This window comes from Lissotriton helveticus, chromosome 1_1, assembly GCF_964261635.1.
Source record: "Lissotriton helveticus chromosome 1_1, aLisHel1.1, whole genome shotgun sequence".
NCBI classification, from domain to species: Eukaryota; Metazoa; Chordata; class Amphibia; order Caudata; family Salamandridae; genus Lissotriton; species Lissotriton helveticus.
This window is the reverse complement of record NC_136057.1, coordinates 1478180511-1478199515: the sequence shown is the minus strand read 5'-3', so window position 1 is coordinate 1478199515 and position 19005 is coordinate 1478180511. Positions and strand designations below refer to the sequence as shown.

General features: G+C 43.2%; 1 protein-coding gene across 1 annotated transcript in view; it reads left to right on the top strand.

Moving 5' to 3' along the window:
• Nucleotides 1-19005, top strand: part of SARNP (SAP domain containing ribonucleoprotein) — a 738339-nt gene that overhangs the window by 495217 nt on the left and 224117 nt on the right. The window contains exon 8 of the mRNA XM_078686447.1: nucleotides 13523-13557. Coding sequence (XP_078542573.1) covers nucleotides 13523-13557 — 35 coding nt within the window. The remainder of the gene's footprint in view (nucleotides 1-13522; nucleotides 13558-19005) is intronic.

Sequence of the window (19005 nt, the reverse complement as noted above, 5' to 3'; positions counted from 1 at the left end):
CCTTTTGCTAAAAGTGACCTGCTTAGAGGATTGTTTATGTCCCATTACCTTTGCTAAATGTGACTTGCTTAGGTGATTGTTTATGTTCCTATAGGTCCTGATAAGGTCCTAGTTCCCTGTGTGATTTTCCTACAGTGTTTAGGGTTGCGTAGGAGGTATTTACCCTTTACCAGGAAGTCCTGGTTGTGTGCTACATGTACTATTTTTATGCTACAGTCATTATATGATTTATGTGCGGAGTATTATTCCTACAGAAGTATTATTTCTACAAGTGCTAATTCTGAAAGTGTATACCCCGGACAGTGGTCCAGGTGACCCTGTCCTGTACATAATTCCTTGTAAATTCTGCCCGTGCCTGTTGGCACATTGTAAAGTGTGTGGTGTTATCTACTGTGTTTTTATTATAATACAAAGGCTATTTTTGATATAACCTTGTGTGGAGTTTCCTTTGTGGTGGGCCTTGGGTGTTGTTGCTGGGGTGCGCGCGCAAACGCTTTACACATCAACTCCGAGATTAGCCTTGCTGCTCGCGTTAAGATACCTAGAGGGTGAGCAGGGGTTGTCTTGGTGTGTAACTCCCTTGCCCTGACCTTAGAAATGGTGATCCCTGACTGACTTTGGCGTGAGCCTTGGCCGGCCGGGGGTCCCGTCTCTAACAGGCGTCTTTTTGCCTTCAGCGCCAAGGGTGTTATTAGGATGCAGGCGCTATTAGCAGGTTTAAATACCCCGCCCCATCCTAAGTGCTCATTAGTCACTCCGCCCCCCCAGGTGAATTCCATATGCATATGCCTCTCGTTGGACGCCCGGTTCATGGCGCTTACAGGTCCCAGAATGCTATATTCTTGCTGGCAGGCATTGCCGGGGTGGAGGTGGAATAGAGCTAAGGTGATAAACCCCCAAAGTCAGTGTGTCCCAGGAAATCCGCTTACTCCTCAAGTCCCAAGACCGCAGCAACCTCCAAGTCACAGGGATCTTTACGGCGGGGGCAAGGCTGGAAATCCACCTCACCCAACGTGCAGTCCGTGTCAGCCCCACCGCTCCATATCCTCCCGGGCCTGAAGGTGGGCCTTGGAAATTCCAGTACCCTGGATGCAGCAAACATTCCGCCGAAGCAGAGGCTAGTGAGTCCAAGGCCAGCTTGATGCTGCGGGGGCCTCTTAAGCGCGAGACTGGGAATCGCGCTGGATATGTCCACAAACTCCTCCAGGAAAGAGAAGAGGCCACAACAGGAGAACCACAGTGTTTTTATATATATATATATATATATATATATATATACACACACACACACATATGTGTATATGTATATCCATACTACTATTATAAAGAGGGAGCCCAAACCTTTGAGGCGGGTAAGCTCAGGAACTACAGCACCAATCACAACACCCAACACAGCATTGAAAAGGACAGTTGCAGCAGATGGACATAGGCTATACAGCTGCCCACCATATACATTACAAGGGTAAAAGAACCTTAGGGGCAAAGTAGTTCCTTATGGGCGTAGTGCTGGGGGGGTGTGCACACAGCGATGGCTGCGGCATTCCTGAAAACCAACCCTTCACAGTACTCCATTGTGGGTGTGTGCGTTGTGCTAGGGGCGTTGCCAAACAGCGATGGGCGCGACATTTAAGGGGCGCGGCATTAGTGCAAGTGCGTTGTGCTAGGGGCCTGGCAAAAAAGCGATGGGCGCGGCATTCACGGGACGTGGCATTCACGCGGCATTACTGCAAAATGGGGCGCGGCAATCCTTCGAAAAAAAACAACCCTTAACAGTACTCCCTTGTGGGCATGTGCGTTGTGTTAGACACGCTCACGCCTTCACATATTGCTCCGGTGCTCAGGCGGGGGCAGAGGCGACTCAATGTAACAGCGGACATCACACACTTACCAATTTGTAGTGCCCTGAACTACAGCGAAAATACACGCTCGCGCCTTAACATATTGCTCCGGTGCTCAGGCGGGGGCTGAGGCGAGTCAGCGTATCAGCGGGGATCACACACTTCGCCTTTACCACTGCCCTGAACTACAGCAGACAAACACGCTCGCGGATGGAGACGCCACACGCTTTAACATATTGCTCCGGTGCTCATGCGGGGCTTAAGGCGAGTCATTGTAGCAGCGGGGATTAAAAACGTTTAACAGAGTGCTATTTCACACACGTGCAGCGTCAAGTGCACGCTGTCACGCACTAAACTCTCAGCGTAAAGGACTTAACACCAGCCACACAACATCGGTCACGACGCTGTCGGGAAATGGCACACCAACGAACTACACAGCACCCACAAGCTGCAAACGTTACCTCTGAGGAGGCACATATCACAAAGCCGGTTCCTAACACTGCCTGCACAAGCGGACGCACGTGTTGCACAGCAATGGACAAAGACCGTTACCGTATATGCACAACTTAACTAAACAGGTAAAAGACGTCGTGCAAGCTCATTGTTAAAAAATAAATTTGCCTTGCCTATTAGGACCATTGCAGACATTCTATTTCATCCCCGGACAACGTCGTGCTAGTGTGTATGTATGTATGTATGTATGTATGTATATGTATATATATATATATATATATATATATATATATATATATATATATATATATATATATATATATATATATATATATATATATATATATATATATATATTCCAATATCCACAGCTCATTTCCGCGTATAAACCCGAGCCTCTCAGTGGTGGACTGTGGTGGGGTCGCAGACCCCTATAATCCACCTCAATCGTTCCTTTGTCCTTGTTGGAAAAAACGATGCCACAGCCACTGAATCCTTAACACAGCGTTTTTATTTAAATTGTTGAAGCCAAAATCACTCATCGTGTTTCGGAGGCAACCTCCTTTTTCACGAGTACGAGTGCATGTAACTGACCAGTGTTATACAGATAGTGTGACTCACTTCCTAGTGATTAACAGTGAAAACAGACTCAAAACGGCGTGAATCTGTAGCAGGAGCTAGAAAGACACTTTGCATGAATTTGCTATTTATAACATTACATTATTTATCAAGGTACTGTTTTCATACAACTATTTAAGTACGGCAAATAACAGCTTTGCTTTTATCATTTTCATTCTCGTATGGACATTTCAACAAAACTTTATTGTTCACATTGTGAACACGGGTCTAGCCCGTGTGGGCACCCTCCCATTGGTGGGAGCGCATAGAGTCCCTGATCACATGATTGCTCATCCGTAGCAGTGTTTCACAGTCCTGCCGCAGTGTCAACCGGCACTGTGGAAGAAGGAACTGGTAGCTGCATTTGGGGGAGAAAACTGCTGCTGTAAGGAAGACTGATGTACCACAACCCAATTGAGAATACTTTACTGTGGTGTGGGAGACGGCGTGCACCCCACTGCGGATTATGAAGAAACCACAAGGACCAGAATGCCATTCGCTGTGCGACGCCCTCTGGGGCGGGGTCGTAAAGTACTCAGGTGCTTCAAAATCAAGGCGAGACCGTCTCACTGAACCATTAGCCTGCAGCCCATGATTAAGTGCAGGCAGCACGAAATGCGTTGGGAGCAGGACTTTTATTGAGTGTGCCATCACGAATTTCTACATGCAACACCTTCAAATAAATTTGTCAGCCCTTCAGTGCCAGGGCTCTTTCCTCAGCAGGCACCTTGTGACTTTAATATATATATGTATTATATATATGTTACAAAGTGTGAAATCCTGCATTCTATAGAATGCCTAGGTAATGTATAGAATGCCTGAAAATCGAACGTCAAAGTATGAAATGATCGATATTTTATACATTGCCTAGGCATTGTATACTTTGCCGGATTGTCTGCCGGCAAAGTATATAATACACCTAATCCCAGAGACAGCACAAGTTATCAGCAAGCGAGGGGCAGACAGCACAGGTTATCAGCAAGCGAGGGGCAGAGACAGCACAAGTTGCCAGCAAGTGAGGGGCAGAGACAGCACAAGTAACCAGGCAAAGAGCAGGTGGCAGCCGTGCGGTGGTGTGGGGTGCGACCTGCCTGTGAGCAGGGTCAGAGGTAGATTATAGCATCCTCCTGAGGTTCCACAGACGCTCTGCCATCATCCTTTCCCGTGGTTCTTGTATCACCATGTCGGAAGGGAGTGTAGTGCCAAGACCGGAATCACGCCTTGCTGACATGCAACGACGGTTCTGCGTTGAATTATCTCACGTAAGAGCTAATGCTGCTAAAAACTGTGTTTTCCTAACCGAAACCAGTTACCAAAAGTTAGTGGACGATGTGAAAAAGGCTAAGACGACCATTAAGAAGGAAGCACGGGACTATTGGTTGGTGAAACACTATGACGTAATGATGGTCGAGAATACGACTAAGTTGATCTATCCTGTTAAAGAAGGTAAGAGTGCTATTCAGTTTTGTGTCGCGGACTCAGAGTTATTTGACGTACTCCATAAGGCCCATTTGGCTATTGGTCATGGAGGACGGGACAGGATGTTGAAAGAACTTTCACCCAAGTATAAGAACATTACCGTCATGGTATTGAGCTGTACATTCACCTTTGTGAGCCGTGCCAGTAGAAGCAAAAAGGTGACAAAAAAGGTGTTGTTGTCAAGCCAATGGTTTTTCTGAATTCAAATCTCGTTGTCAGGTCGATCTCATCGATTTTCAGTCCCATCCTGACAGAGAGTACAAGTTTATAATGGTGTACCAAGATCATCTCACTAAGTTTGTAGTTCTCAGGGCTCTGAAATCAAAGAGAGCGGAAGAAGAAGCCTACAAGCTAGTTGACATATTTACGTTGCTTGGTGCTCCAACGATTCTACAGTCCGATAACGGCAGGGAATTTGCAAACAATGTGGTAAGCCGCCTAAAGGAGTATTGGGCCACCTTGAAGATCGTCCATGGTAAGCCGCACCACTCACAAAGTCAGGGGAGCGTCGAAAGAGCTAATCAGAACATTGAAAATATGCTGTGTGCTTGGATGCAAGATGAAAAAACTAGCTGCTGGAGTGAGGGATTGCGGTTCGTCCAACTTATGAAGAACAGAGCTTTTCATTCTGGGATTAAGAGGGCACCGTACGAAGCTCTGTTCGGCTGCAAAGCTAGAGTAGGTCTATCGACGTCGTCCCTGCCTGACGACTTTTTGCAAGACATAGAGACTGAGGAAGAGCTTGAAAAAATAGAGAGCGTACAAACAACACAACAGCAGGAAGAAAGACGAGATGAAACAATGCAAGAGGCACAGCTCCCTGCAGAAGACATAGCTGAAAATGCAATCCATGATGGAGGAAACCAAAACAGTGATGAAGCCATGGTTATCGAAGAGCCTTCCATTTCCGTGGTTACCGAAAATCCTTCTTTTTCCGCCATCTGTTGCGTCTGCTTAAAAGAAACCAGCGGTGCTCATACATGTCGAAAGTTTGGCCGAAACGTTCATGCCATCTGTGGACATTCTCCTAAAGACGATGACGGCGACGAAGTAGAAGGTTATGGGGTTAGCATTTTGTGCAATGTTTGCTTCAATATTGAGAAAGCTATCCAAAGTAAAATGGAATCGAACCTTGAGATTCAGGCCAAAAAAATTAAAAGTGATTCTGACAACAAAATTACTCCTGTGCCTTTTGGTGCCACTGTGCGACTTCCGATTCACGACGTCGACAAAGGGCGGGGTGACTCACGCAATCTCTTGGCAGTTGCTATGTACGTGACGGAAGATGGCTTTTACCGACTTGGAACTCCACAAGGAATCTTGAAGCAGCTCTACGCCAGATCACAATTCACCGTATGTCCAAAGATCTTAATGAGAATTGAAGACATTCCTGACCACGAAATACCTCTCCAATCTACAGCTACTTCTCAGTCCACAGGAAGCGGGCAAGGATTCGTCAGGTGTATGTGCAAGATGAAATGCCAAAATATGAGGTGCCTTTGTGTGAAAAAGAAAATTAAGTGCAATTCAAAATGTCACTCTAGCCTTCCCTGCTGCAACAAGTAGGTCATGCCAGTTCTGCTTTGTTTCACCGGTAACAATATTCTGTTCGCATTCTTCTTTAAGTCGTGAAATGTATGTACAAGATCAAAGTGCTAAAATAGAAGGTGTTTTTGTGCTGCAACAAGTAGGTCATGCCAGTTCTGCTTTGTGTTTTACCGGTAAGAATATTCTGTTCGCTTTCTGTAGGTCATGCCAGTTCTTATTTGTGTTTTACCGGTAACAATATTCTGTTTGCATTCTTCTTTAAGTCGTGAAATGTATGTACAAGATCAAAGTGCCAAAATATAAGGTGTTTTTGTGTGAAGAATAAAAGTGAGTACAATTCCACGTGTTACTCCGGCCTTTCTTAGTGTAACAAGTACTTCAATCTCAGTTCTGCTTTCATTGTTTTCCGGTAAGAATATCCTGTACTTTATTTTGTAGTTTTGTTCTTTCAGTTTCAAATGCGTATTAATTAATAAAGGCTTCTCATCTTGTGCCCTTTTAACACTTTGCGTAAATGGTACTGGTCATTCTGTATAATGCCTAGGAATTGTATAGAATACCTAGGAAAAGTATGTAACATTTTCACAAAAAACTTATATTTCATAGTTTGCCGAAAACAATCAGGCATTCTATACATTACCTAGGCATTCTATACAATACCGGGATTTCACACTTTGACTGTAACATATATATTGTGATTGCAAAATGTTATTTGTTTATTATTGCATTGTTTAATATTGCATTGTTTATTATTGCATTGTTTGGCCACCTATATGGGGTCTGCATTTGGATGAGAAAAAATGTGTGTGTGTGTATATATATAGAGCTGTATATATATATATATGTGTGTGTGTGTGTGTGTGTATATATATATATATATATATATATATTTCACAACTCTCTTCTTCCAAGAGAATAAGTCAGCACTCACAAAAATTCCTTTCCCAATCCTTTTATTCTATTGTCATTACTCCAGCATTGCAAAGTAAGAACCAACACGTTTCTCAACCAACTGTCGCTTGTTCACGGTTAATACAACAGTGCTCATGCTCCTCCTATATTACGAAGGACCCGCCAGAACTTCTCTGATAATGATCTCACTTCCTGTTAACTTACAGGAAGTAAGGTGGGGAATGTAGTTCCTTTACACAAATACATTTCATTTTATATATATATATATATGCATTTTTAGACATTCGTTTACCATTGCGGCAGGCGGCAAATGTATTTATACGATGTTACTTTATATATCCTTCGCCCTCATTGTTTATACGGTGGTCTGACATGCTCATGCACGTTATTCATCATTTACGTCACATTGTTATTTTAGCAAATAGACGATCTAGCCCTCTAGTGGGCAAATCAAACATCAGCCGCATTCCTAGCATGGAATAGCTTTTAAATAAAGCGACATTCTACCAATAAAGCCCCTCCGGTGGGCTAAAGTGATGTTTAGAAGATTCAACGAGTAGTTACAACACTAACTTAGCTCTATACACCTTCTGCTGTTTTATAGCGGCTGGTATTTGAAAAGCTTCTGTAGCACATCTTGACCACTAGAGGTTAATCTTAAACCATATTGCACAAACTTAGGGATACATTCTACACAGAATGCTATGTGTATACCTAAAAAAGCCGCATGTTACCCACACGTTCAATCGGTACACCATATCGTTATCAAAAAAAATTCTGTGATATATCTACATTTTTTCATTTCTTATTTTATATTAATACTACTGTCTCTTTTCAAATTCCAAAGGATCACATATTGTCCAACAAAACCTCCACAGCAGATTTATAAATGTACATAAAGTTCTTCACTCTGGTTCAATCCCCATGGGGTCATTGTTCGGAAATTCAGGATTTGTCTTGATTCTCTACATCTCAGCTTTCGTTCCTGGTCTCCACCCCTCTCATGTGGCAATATACATTCGAGTGCATATACTTTTAAAAGTCGACTAATAAAAATAGAAGTAATGCAGTCGCAAAACATATGGAGGTGGCACATAACAGCGATTGGAAACTTTTAAAAGTATATGCTCTCGAATGTATATTGCCACATGAGAGGGGTGGAGACCAGGAACGAAAGCTGAGATGTAGAGAATCAAGACAAATCCTGAATTTCCGAACAATGACCCCATGGGGATTGAACCAGAGTGAAGAACTTTATGTACATTTATAAATCTGCTGTGGAGGTTTTGTTGGACAATATGTGATCCTTTGGAATTTGAAAAGAGACAGTAGTATTAATATAAAATAAGAAATGAAAAAATGTAGATATATCACAGAATTTTTTTTGATAACGATATGGTGTACCGATTGAACATGTGGGTAACATGCGGCTTTTTTAGGTATACACATAGCATTCTGTGTAGAATGTATCCCTAAGTTTGTGCAATATGGTTTAAGATTAACCTCTAGTGGTCAAGATGTGCTACAGAAGCTTTTCAAATACCAGCCGCTATAAAACAGCAGAAGGTGTATAGAGCTAAGTTAGTGTTGTAACTACTCGTTGAATCTTCTAAACATCACTTTAGCCCACCGGAGGGGCTTTATTGGTAGAATGTCGCTTTATTTAAAAGCTATTCCATGCTAGGAATGCGGCTGATGTTTGATTTGCCCACTAGAGGGCTAGATCGTCGATTTGCTAAAATAACAATGTGACGTAAATGATGAGTAACGTGCATGAGCATATCAGACCACCGTATAAACAATAGGGCGAAGGATACATAAAGTAACATCGTATAAATACATTTGCCGCCTGCCGCAATGGTAAACTAATGTCTAAAAATGCATATATATATAAAATGAAATGTATTTGTGTAAAGGAACTACATTTCCCACCTTACTTCCTGTAAGTTAACAGGAAGTGAGATCATTATCAGAGAAGTTCTGGCGGGTCCTTCGTAATATAGGAGGAGCATGAACACTGTTGTGTTAACCGTGAACAAGCGACAGTTGGTTGCGAAACGCGTTGGTTCTTACTTTGCAATGCTGGAGTAATGACAATAGAATAAAAGGATTGGGAAAGGAATTTTTGTGAGTGCTGACTTATTCTCTTGGAAGAAGAGAGTTGCGAAATATATCGAAGCTGGACTCTGCTTGGAAGTCAAAGCACCGGTGGAAAGAGCGCCATTGGACCGCAAAATCGAGCCAAGGCTGCGGATATGGATATATATATATATATATATATATATATATATATATATATATATATATATTCATTTATATTCGTTTTATTATTTTCGGGGTCCCCGCACATAGGCGGGAAAATTCAGTGCTTATGACTTTGATGAGGATACCCCTGGAAGAGAGCTATGATTACAGGTAAGTAATTTATCCATGTGCTCACTGTGCCATAGGACTCAAGCTACACCCCACTGACGTGGCCCAAACAAGCTGAAACTGGTCTGGGGTTGCTTATTCCCCTCTCAGAAGAATTTTGACCTGGCAGTTTCAGCTGGAATGCCCCTGATTTGCAGTATCTTTGTCCGACGTGGCAGATTGGGTAAAAAATGAAGGGCTGGAATGTGGTCCTGGGTAATTGCAGTTGCTGATATTAAAGTATTCCATTACCTTTTTGCTTTCCTCTTGGATGACTAATTGGATGTTCTGTAATAAGAGGAATCACATGTGCCGATGGAAGTGCTCCTACCCATAATGGGCATTGAGAATGCACCGGTGATTCCTGATTTGTTCAAAAGAAGGGCAGTACCTCTGCAGATTGTACAATTGTACTATGGACAGACATATGTGTACTCCAGCTCATACAATCCATATTTTGCACTTTAGAAGCTAGTTGCTTTGCCTCTACAACATGACTAAGCAGATCTAAAAAAATGTGGACGCTGGGTTTTTAACAATCTCTTAGCATTTGGTATTCGATTAGACACTTGGATGAGCGTGTAACAAAAGCTAAATACACCCACTGCCCTAGGACTATTTTATTGAATTTTGCATTCAGGCACCTAGGAAGAGAACCCATGCTATTTGTGACACCCCTCGCCTCTTCAGACAGTGGAAGAGTTACCCCAGAGGGCTTTAAAACCTCTTTTGTAGAGTCACAGATATTCGAATCAGACAACATCGAAGAGGCCCTTGCCAAGTATAACTTGACAGTATCTAGTGCTGTGGACCAGTTAACCCCTCTGAAGCCATTCCCTAGCACACCTAGGCTCCCCCAGAATGCCTGGTATTCTCCTCTACTTCGTATCCAGAAACGAATTTGCAGGAAGCATGAAAAACGGTGGCGCCTCACTCATGAGGAGGAGGACAAAGCTCGGATTCATGTGGCTCTGGCCGATTACCACGGGAAAATTAGGGCAGCACGCAAAGCTCATATAGGTCTACAATTAGATCAGGCCAAAATGACCCTAAGGTGCTATATCGCATTTTACAGTCCTTCACGAATCCCAAGGCGTGTGAGAATCCGATGGTCCCTACACAAAAATTGTGCGATGACATTAACACTTTCTTTATACAAAAAATTGAGACTATCTATGATGAAATTGTCCAATCAGGGAAGCACTCTTCCATCACCATGATTCCCGTAGAATCTGGGCATGCAGTCACTCAACTGTTGGGAAGTTTTGCCTTGGTGACAGGTGGAGGTTGAGTCACTGATTGACTCAGTAAAATCCGGATCACCTCAGGATCATACACCGGCAAAAATCACCACTTCTCTTGCCAGTCACCTGTCCCCATTCATTGCACATCTCCTCAATCTCTCCCTGCGTGGAGGTTTGGTCCCTTTGGAATGGAAAGCAGCACAGGTTAAGCCTATCCGGAAGAACACCCAGGCCCCGCTAAGTGAGTTTTCCAATCTCCGCCCTATCTCTCTCCTCCCTTTCCTGGGCAAGCTATTGGAGAAACATATAAACACTCATCTCTCTTACCATGTCGAAAAGACGGGCAGCCTTGATCCATCTCAGTCAGGCTTTCGCCCTAAATACAGCACATAATCAGCCCTACTAGCGGTAACTGACAACATCAGGATGTCCCTAGATAGAGGGCACTCCACGATTCTGGTGCTGTTTGATCTGTCCGCCGCGTTCGACACGGTTTCCTATAAGATCTTGCTCAGGAGGTTGGAGGAGATTGGACTCAGACACTCGGCCCTCCAGTGGTTGACAAGTTTTCTTTCTTCTCATTCTCAGACGGTTAACCTTGGCTCCTATCGTTCAGCTGCAACAGAATTGTCCAAGGGAGTACCACAGGGCTCTTGTTTGAGCCCGACTTTGTTTAACATCTATGTGGCTACCTTGGCCAATCTGTTGAGGAGGAGAGAGTTCATCCCTGTCTCCTATGCGGACGATACCCAGCTGCGTTTTCCATTTGCAAAGTTTACTCCATCAGTGCAGGCCACCTTCTCCCTGGGAATGAGAAATCTCTCTGTGGATGAGGAGTAACTTTCTTCAGTGCAATGTGAGGAAGATGGAAATCATGCTCTTCGGAGAAACTCTACTACTGTGGACACCCGACTGGTGGTCCTCAGACCAAGTCACGACCCCCGTTCCAAGAACCTGTGTAAAAAACTTAGGTGTCCGCCTTGAGCAGACCCTCACTATGAAGGAGCATGCTGCTCAGACAGCTGGGTCCTGTTTTCATGTGTTGGGTCTTCTGCGTCGTATCCTTCCTCTGCTCCCCGACTCATCCAGGAAGACTTTATCCCAGGCGCTTATTTTAAGCTGCCTGGTTTACTTCAATAGTCTTCTGCTGTCTGCCAATAAGGCCGCCGTTGATAGACAACAGGTTGTTCAGAATACGGCGGCACAATTGATTCTGAACGCACCCCTAAGGACAGCCTCTCTGCCTCTGCTTTATCAGCTCCAATGGCTCCCGATACGCAAGCGAGTACAGTTGTAAAGTCTACTGCACCATTCACAAGGCCTTGTCCAATTCTGGCCCAACTATTTTGCTGATAAATGTATCCCCTGCACTCCTCTGCAGTCTCTCCGCTCAGAATCCAAGCACCTCCTCGCAGTGCCTAGAATTAAACGAGCCAGACAAGGTGGGAAGGTCCCTGCCACTGGAACAAGCTCCCCGTGCAACTAAGACAGTGTACAGAACATCTCCTTTTCAGGAAACCGCTTAAGACCCATATTTTCACCTCTGATCTCTAGCTGACAGTCTCAAGCGTTCACGAGCGCAGAGATACCCCTTTGGGGGTCGATTCTGGCGCTTTATAAATAAAGTATGCACAGGTCTGGATAGCATTTCATGCTAGATGGCACCTTGATGAGTACTTTCAAGCATAGCTCAATATTGTCATGAATGTTGAAGATTTGGAGTTGTTGCAAGCTGATTGCGGGCATTGATTTGATGGTACAAGAAGTGGTCACTGCCAGACCTGTTAAGGCTAAGAAAGTAGGAGCAGTAGCAGATAACTTGAACACACACTGAAACTATCTTTGAATGCAAGATTCAGCTTGTTCAAACGGTCATTGAATGCAAGTATCAGCGTGTTCAGTACAGGGTCTATATAGTCTCGCATACAATTATTTTCACTGTACTACTCGGTGTTGCCCAAATTGCATATGTTACGGCACATGGTTTTGGGATAAAATTGTTAGTAATTTCACAGATTAAGGTCATTCAGATTAAAATGCAGCTGGCCTTGATTCTGCTGGCTCAATTCCCAAAATTGGACCTTCTGTGAGAAACATTCTGTGAGCTCGTTGTGCTGCTTGCGAAACAAGTAAGCTCCCTACATTGAATGATGTAGAAGGCCCCTATCTTAACCGAAGGCTTGTGAACATGTCCTGCTGTAATACAAAGCAGCATTTTAGCAGCCCAGTCCATCTCAAACAGCGCCTAAAGGATATCTGGGCTAGATTTTAATGTCATTGAGGTCAGATCTTGAATTAAAAAAATTATGCTGTTTGATCTCATTTGGTGGGGATTACTAGACTCATGCTACACGTCATAATGCTTGTTGCTGACTTTATGTAGGTCTTGTATGTTGTTCTTTTGAATTTAGGACTGGTCTAGAGGTAGCTTTAACCATGTCAGCATCCTCATGTTTCTTAAAAAAAATATACATCTATACAAGCTTACAGGGGCTTCCAGTCAGCTTTCTTAATCTGTTGGCCTGTTCAGGTGTCATTCACTCCTTGTTTATGCCCACCACAGCATATAGCATGGGGCAGTGGATGTGACCACTTCATGCATTGGCTGTTGAGTTCTGTGAGTGACTTATTTTTGCCTGGTCACATGTGCACAGCTGCCTGAAAAAGAGTGCACTGGTTTGCCTGAGCTACTGTGACGCTCCTTTATTTTTACAGTTTGCTATTTTTGTATATTGAATGTGTTTGCCAAAATGTTTTTTTGAGCTGCATATTTGCCAAGGCCAGACCTTTGGCATTACAAGTTTTTAATACAATTATAATATTTACACCATAATTGTGTTGTTTGTCTATTCTGCTTAACCTTAACAGTATGATTGTTACCTCCATATAAATATATGTTTATATATTTTTTTCAACTGCAGTTTGCTGAAATGTAAGGGGTTTCCAACAGCGAGTGATGTGCTTAGTGTAAAGACAATAACTTTAGAGAGTAATAATCTGTATTCTCTTGTCTTTCAGGCCTGTCAGTGTTGTCTACAAATACCAAGCCAACGGTAAGTGACTTAGAGACAACATTTTAATTAGGTTTCAGCCAGTTGGAGACTGTGATTCGGGTCAAAAAGTAGCATGTTTCCCTACTACCGGAGTAAAAATAAAGGATTTAAGAGAATTTGACCGTTAAGATGTGTAAGACATTCCTAGGCTCTCCATTCCTTGCTTACAATTGGGTAACTCCTGGACTTGCTTAGTGAGAACAATGTTACAAAATACTGCTACATGTTCTGACAGGCCTGTAGGGTACTTGACATGTTGAGCAGAAGCCCTCCTGCCCCCAAATTCCCCTATGTCTCTGCTTCCACATGCTCACAGCAGGCTTCAGAGCTTTTCTGAAGTCCCTCTACTCCTGTACCTTTGTACCATAGATATTGTGGTTGAATGAACATTCCATATTGGTCTCCATATAAACCTTTGTGCTCACTTTAATATCTTGTACTGTTGAATTCTCTTAAAGGAGCTGGTGACAAGTGATGGCTACAAAGAACAGTACTATAATCTGCCCTTCTGATGGGTTTTGTCACTGACATTTTGGATTAAAAGGAAGGGAGGCACCCCTTGATAAAAATTCTGCAACACAGGTGTCCAGAGGAAAAGGTCAATATGAGTAAGACGTTGAGAGAACTTTAACACTGTGGCCACTTTGATCCAATGCGCATATATGTACTGTTGTGAATTTAGGGTTGAGAAACATGACGATTTCGGTTTAAAGGCTGTCTGGTGTGAGCTGGCAAAGTGACGAGCCAGGAGTACTGGGGATTCCTGGGGTAAACTGGGTCAACCTAAGTAAAGCTAAGTTACCATTCTGTGCAATTCATTGTTTTTGGGTTGTTGTTGAAGCCACATCTCTGGATGGATAAATTAGAAAATGATGATCATGGTGATTTCTGTTCACTCCGTCCTTCTTTGTCCTCCTTCACAGCTCGCCAAGCATAACACAACCAAAGTAATGATAACCGAGGTACTTTCAAAGGCATGCTGCCACTTTAAATTCTGAAGCAGGCCCTTCACTCAAGTGTCTGATTTCAACCCCTACCTCATACATTATTAGCGCCCATTTCCTGACATGGTTTTTCCAGCATGAATGGTTGAAGCACAGAATGTGCTCAAATATTGTGTAAGATGCAGTTTATTTATTTATTTATTTTTGAGATTTTTATTGCGCAAACAATTACCCAAAGGTGTCTCGGCGCATAAAAGGACAGCAAGGTCTAAAAGAACCACAATCAACATGAAAATGTTTTCTTCACTTTGTTTATATATTCTTTTTCGACTCATTGATCCTGACTTTAAGAAGGGGAATCAGAGAGATCATATGTTGACCAGACCTTGAACAAAACACTGAGAAAAACCTCCTAAGCAGAAGAAACTACATTGCCTGAAAGACTTATTTGGAGGATAGTGTTGATTGTCCTTCTGGCTGCCCTTGGAATCCAGAAATTGAGTAAAAGCTTCTGAAAGATCACTGATGCTATGAGCATGAGGTCTTTGGGGAACCAATAAACAAGGTTTCACAATTTTTAGAGATGCACGATACTGTACACTTGACAGTGGTAGCTTTAGCTGACCCATAGGCGATAAAACAGCCCTCAAACTTTCAGAATGATTTTGCTTCCTCCATAAAATACTAAACTTCTCTATGAAGGTATCAAATGTATATACCGTCTCTTCTGCAGATCGGATACTGGGGTGCAAATTATTAAATTGAAATGCAAATCCAATGTCATATAAAATAATGAACAGTGCACATAATGATATCATACCTATGAAAAATGTGTAGCTCCTTTGAAGGTGTCCTCAGTTTGTCTATAATCCAGCAGAGGTAATGGACCCTGTAAAGGCAACCTTCAAGAGTTTAATAATAAGGTGATAAGATAATAAGGTGCCATGAGTTCAATTTGACTGTACATTATGGAAGACCAGACTAAATGTTATTGATGCCTGGATCCCAAATAGGGAGGGGAAGGCGTGCTTGGGCCTGAATACGACACATTATTGGGACAATAATGAAAGATTATACTCCCCTGGTAAGGTAAGCTGCATGGCTAAAAGTACTTACAGGAGAAGGCAAAATAAATTCAGAACCAGAGAGGAAAGGACTAGGTTTTACTAGAACCAATAAAGAATGGATTTTCCATTTCAAGGCTCAATACCGAAGTATGTTCCACTTTGTAGATCTTCATAATTAAGTCAGTTTGGCAGTGCTTATAGTAGCAGAATCTTTATCTGCAAATTCAAGATGAGGTATATTTTCAGAGCCCAAGCTCTAAAGGTTTTTTTCTTCAACTTATTTTATTGGCATGCCTTAATATAACATTTCAATACACAAGCATTGAATAAATGTAGACATCTCTCTATTAAATCAACATATTCCTACAAACTATATCGTCTCAGGAGAGCTCTGATCAATGGCTCACATGTTTATCACCGTACTACATTTCAATGGCATCCTCAAATCGCTATATAACAATATCATCTAGTATTAAATATACATTTCGTCTGAGTCTTTCACGTGAGTGGTTGGTAGTGTTGCATTAGGGTATGACAAAATAACGCCGCACCAATAAGTTTACTTTAAAAAAAAAAAAAGAAAGAAAAAAACAAGCAACGTCTATAACAAACTCAAGCCTGAGCAGTGGAGTGGTATGAATTAGAAAACAGCTATTCGTATCTGGGGGGATCTGAGCTTAAAGGTAGAGGGTCCGCCAGGGCGTAGCAAATGAGAGGGAAGAGCTTCTCTCCCCAACATTATCTAACCTTTGCCTGATCTCTTGTTTCCACTGCAATTAGATCGAAGAAAGAAACACATATGCCCTTGACCCAAGCTGTAAAGGTTAACGTTAAAAGGAAGGTATTGATTGAGAACTAATTCTCTGTTGGATGAAAAGATTTGGAATCTAAAGAAGCAGCAGCAAAGTATTTTCTGACAACAGATCTTCGTACCATTATCGTCATGGGCAAGCCCATAAGTATCTTAGACAAGCTGATGGAGTTTCTTACCTTTTGGAGAGTTCTGTAAAAGAGCGCAGTTGGGTAGAATGCAATTAGGGACTTTTCTGATCGCTTTCTGTGTGCCATTATCAAGTTCTTCTGTATGGCCAGCCAGTTTATCTGAGGAACCCCAGTGTCTTGGCATATGGATTGGGAAGCTGCTTTCATAACCATTGTTGATGAGCTTGATGATTCCTACCCCGTGCATTCACTTTTCCATACTTCGATTATATAACGCATAGGAAATTGTTGTTGAGACAGATTTATTCCATATCTAATTTTTCATTGGACGGAAGAGTGTGGTTCACTTAAATCACGGTTTTCAGGAAAACTATAGTAGGTGTGATCTCTATGAAAAATCTAAACTCTAGTCTTGGAAAAGTGGGATAGAAGAAAATGTGTTGCAATGTAATGTTACTCCAGTATTGGAACTTTCATAGATTCCCATGCTTGAATCATTCCCCGTCGTCGAGATGGGAGTCTCGGTATACATAAAATAGCAATAAAAAACAATTACAAAAGAAGAAACTACTGTAATTCCAGTCTTGCCGTGTCTGGAGAAAAAATACAAGGCCCCTGATGACAGTCCAGCATCCTTAACAGGTCAACCGAAGCCGGATTCAGTGATATCCCAGGCAGCTCAGAGAAAATAATGCAACCCTTCTGCGCCCCTTACTACTCCTCTTGATAAGGAAGGCAGACGCCTGGATAATGCTGGGGAAATATTTTCCTTGATGGCAAGTCTTTTGATTAGAGCGGCGAATGTGTTGGCGATACTTGGCAGGTATGATCGTCAGATGTGGTGTGACCTCTCACCATATCTAGACCACCTGCCTCAGGAGTCCAAGGTGGAAGCAAAGTTACATCAGCTGAGATTATAGATTGCGCAATGGACATTGCCACAACTGCTTTCCGCTCGCTAGCAGGCGCAGCTGTTGGTCGCCAAGGCTGGCTAAGGGCGGCATGGTTCCGGCCTGAGGTACAAAACAAAACCCTGGACCTTCCGTTTGATGGGGACGCATTATTTGGTAAACATATTGATGATGCCCTCCAATACATCAAAAAGGATACGGAAACAGCAAGATCCTTGGGAACCCTACAATATCTAAAGGTTCCTTTCCTTGGAGCCAGAGGAAGAAGTACTACAACCTACAGGGTTTCATACCAGCAGCAACGATATCCTCCTTCTTATAGTTCAACGCCTCCGTCTTATCGTCCATCTTACCATCAAAGACAAGGCCAGACCTCTTCTTTCTCTAGGTCTAACTCTAAAGGGAAACCGAATCGCCATGGGCGTGACACCACTAAGCGGCAATAGCGGTGTACTGGCTCTTCCTGCTATACCCCCCTCCCAGACAATATCTGTGTGGGGCAGGGTATCTCAAAACCTCCACAACTGACAACGGATAACATCAGACCGTTGGGTACTCAACATCATTCAATGTGGCAATACGCTGGAGTTTGTTCATCTTCCACCTTTCAATCCCCCTGCCGCCATGCCTTCGAAACATCTGCGGCTCGAAGTCCATCAGATGCTCCTCAAGGGAGCTGTAGAGCTGGTCTCCTTTTCTCAGGAGGGAGGGTTTCTACTCAAGATTTTTTCTGGTCAAGAAGACACTGGAGAAGTGGCGCCCCATTTTAGATCTCGGAGCTGAACACCTATCTCATAAGACCATTATTTCGGATGGCGTCTCTCCAGGACATTTTATGTCTCCTCAACCCTGGGGACTTTACAGCCACTCTTGATCTTGAGGAGGCGTATTTTCCCATACCCATTCATCCAACCCACAGGAGGTTTCTCCGGTTTACAGTAGCCAAGAGCCACTTCCAGTTCAAGGTTCTACCTTTTGGACTTCGGTCTGGTCCGTGGATCTTTACTAAAGTGCTGGCGCCGGTGGCAGCCTTTCTCAGGAAGCAGCATTTTCAGATCTTCCCCTACCTGGACGATTGGTTGCTGAAGGCCCGACCAGACGTGCAGCGGAAGAAACAGTCGATGCATGCACGCGTCTGTTCAGGAATCTGAGCATGACTCTCAACAGGGAGAAGTCATCTCCCTGTCCGTCCATGGAAGCGCGATTCCTATGGGCCATCCTGGACACGTCTCTCAACAAGGCTTCTCCATTCCTCGAAAGGCAAGAGAAACTGATGTCCAGGGCTCAGCTATTGCAAGGAAGAAAGTATCTTTCAGTTCGCCGTTACAAATCCCTGCTAGGAACAATTTCCTCTTGCTTTCTTTTAATACCTCACTGCAGGTTGCGGATGCGTTCACTTCAGGAGCAGGTCGACCTGCAATGGCGACAAGTAGACGGATCCTTCGACGACAAGGTGGTGATCACTCTGGCTATGAAAAAGGACGCTTTGTGGTGGACGAAGGAAGAAAATAGATCCCAAGGTCTATCCTTTGTAATCAATCCAGCTCCTCAGGTAGTGATGGCAGATGCCTTGCTGGAAGGCTG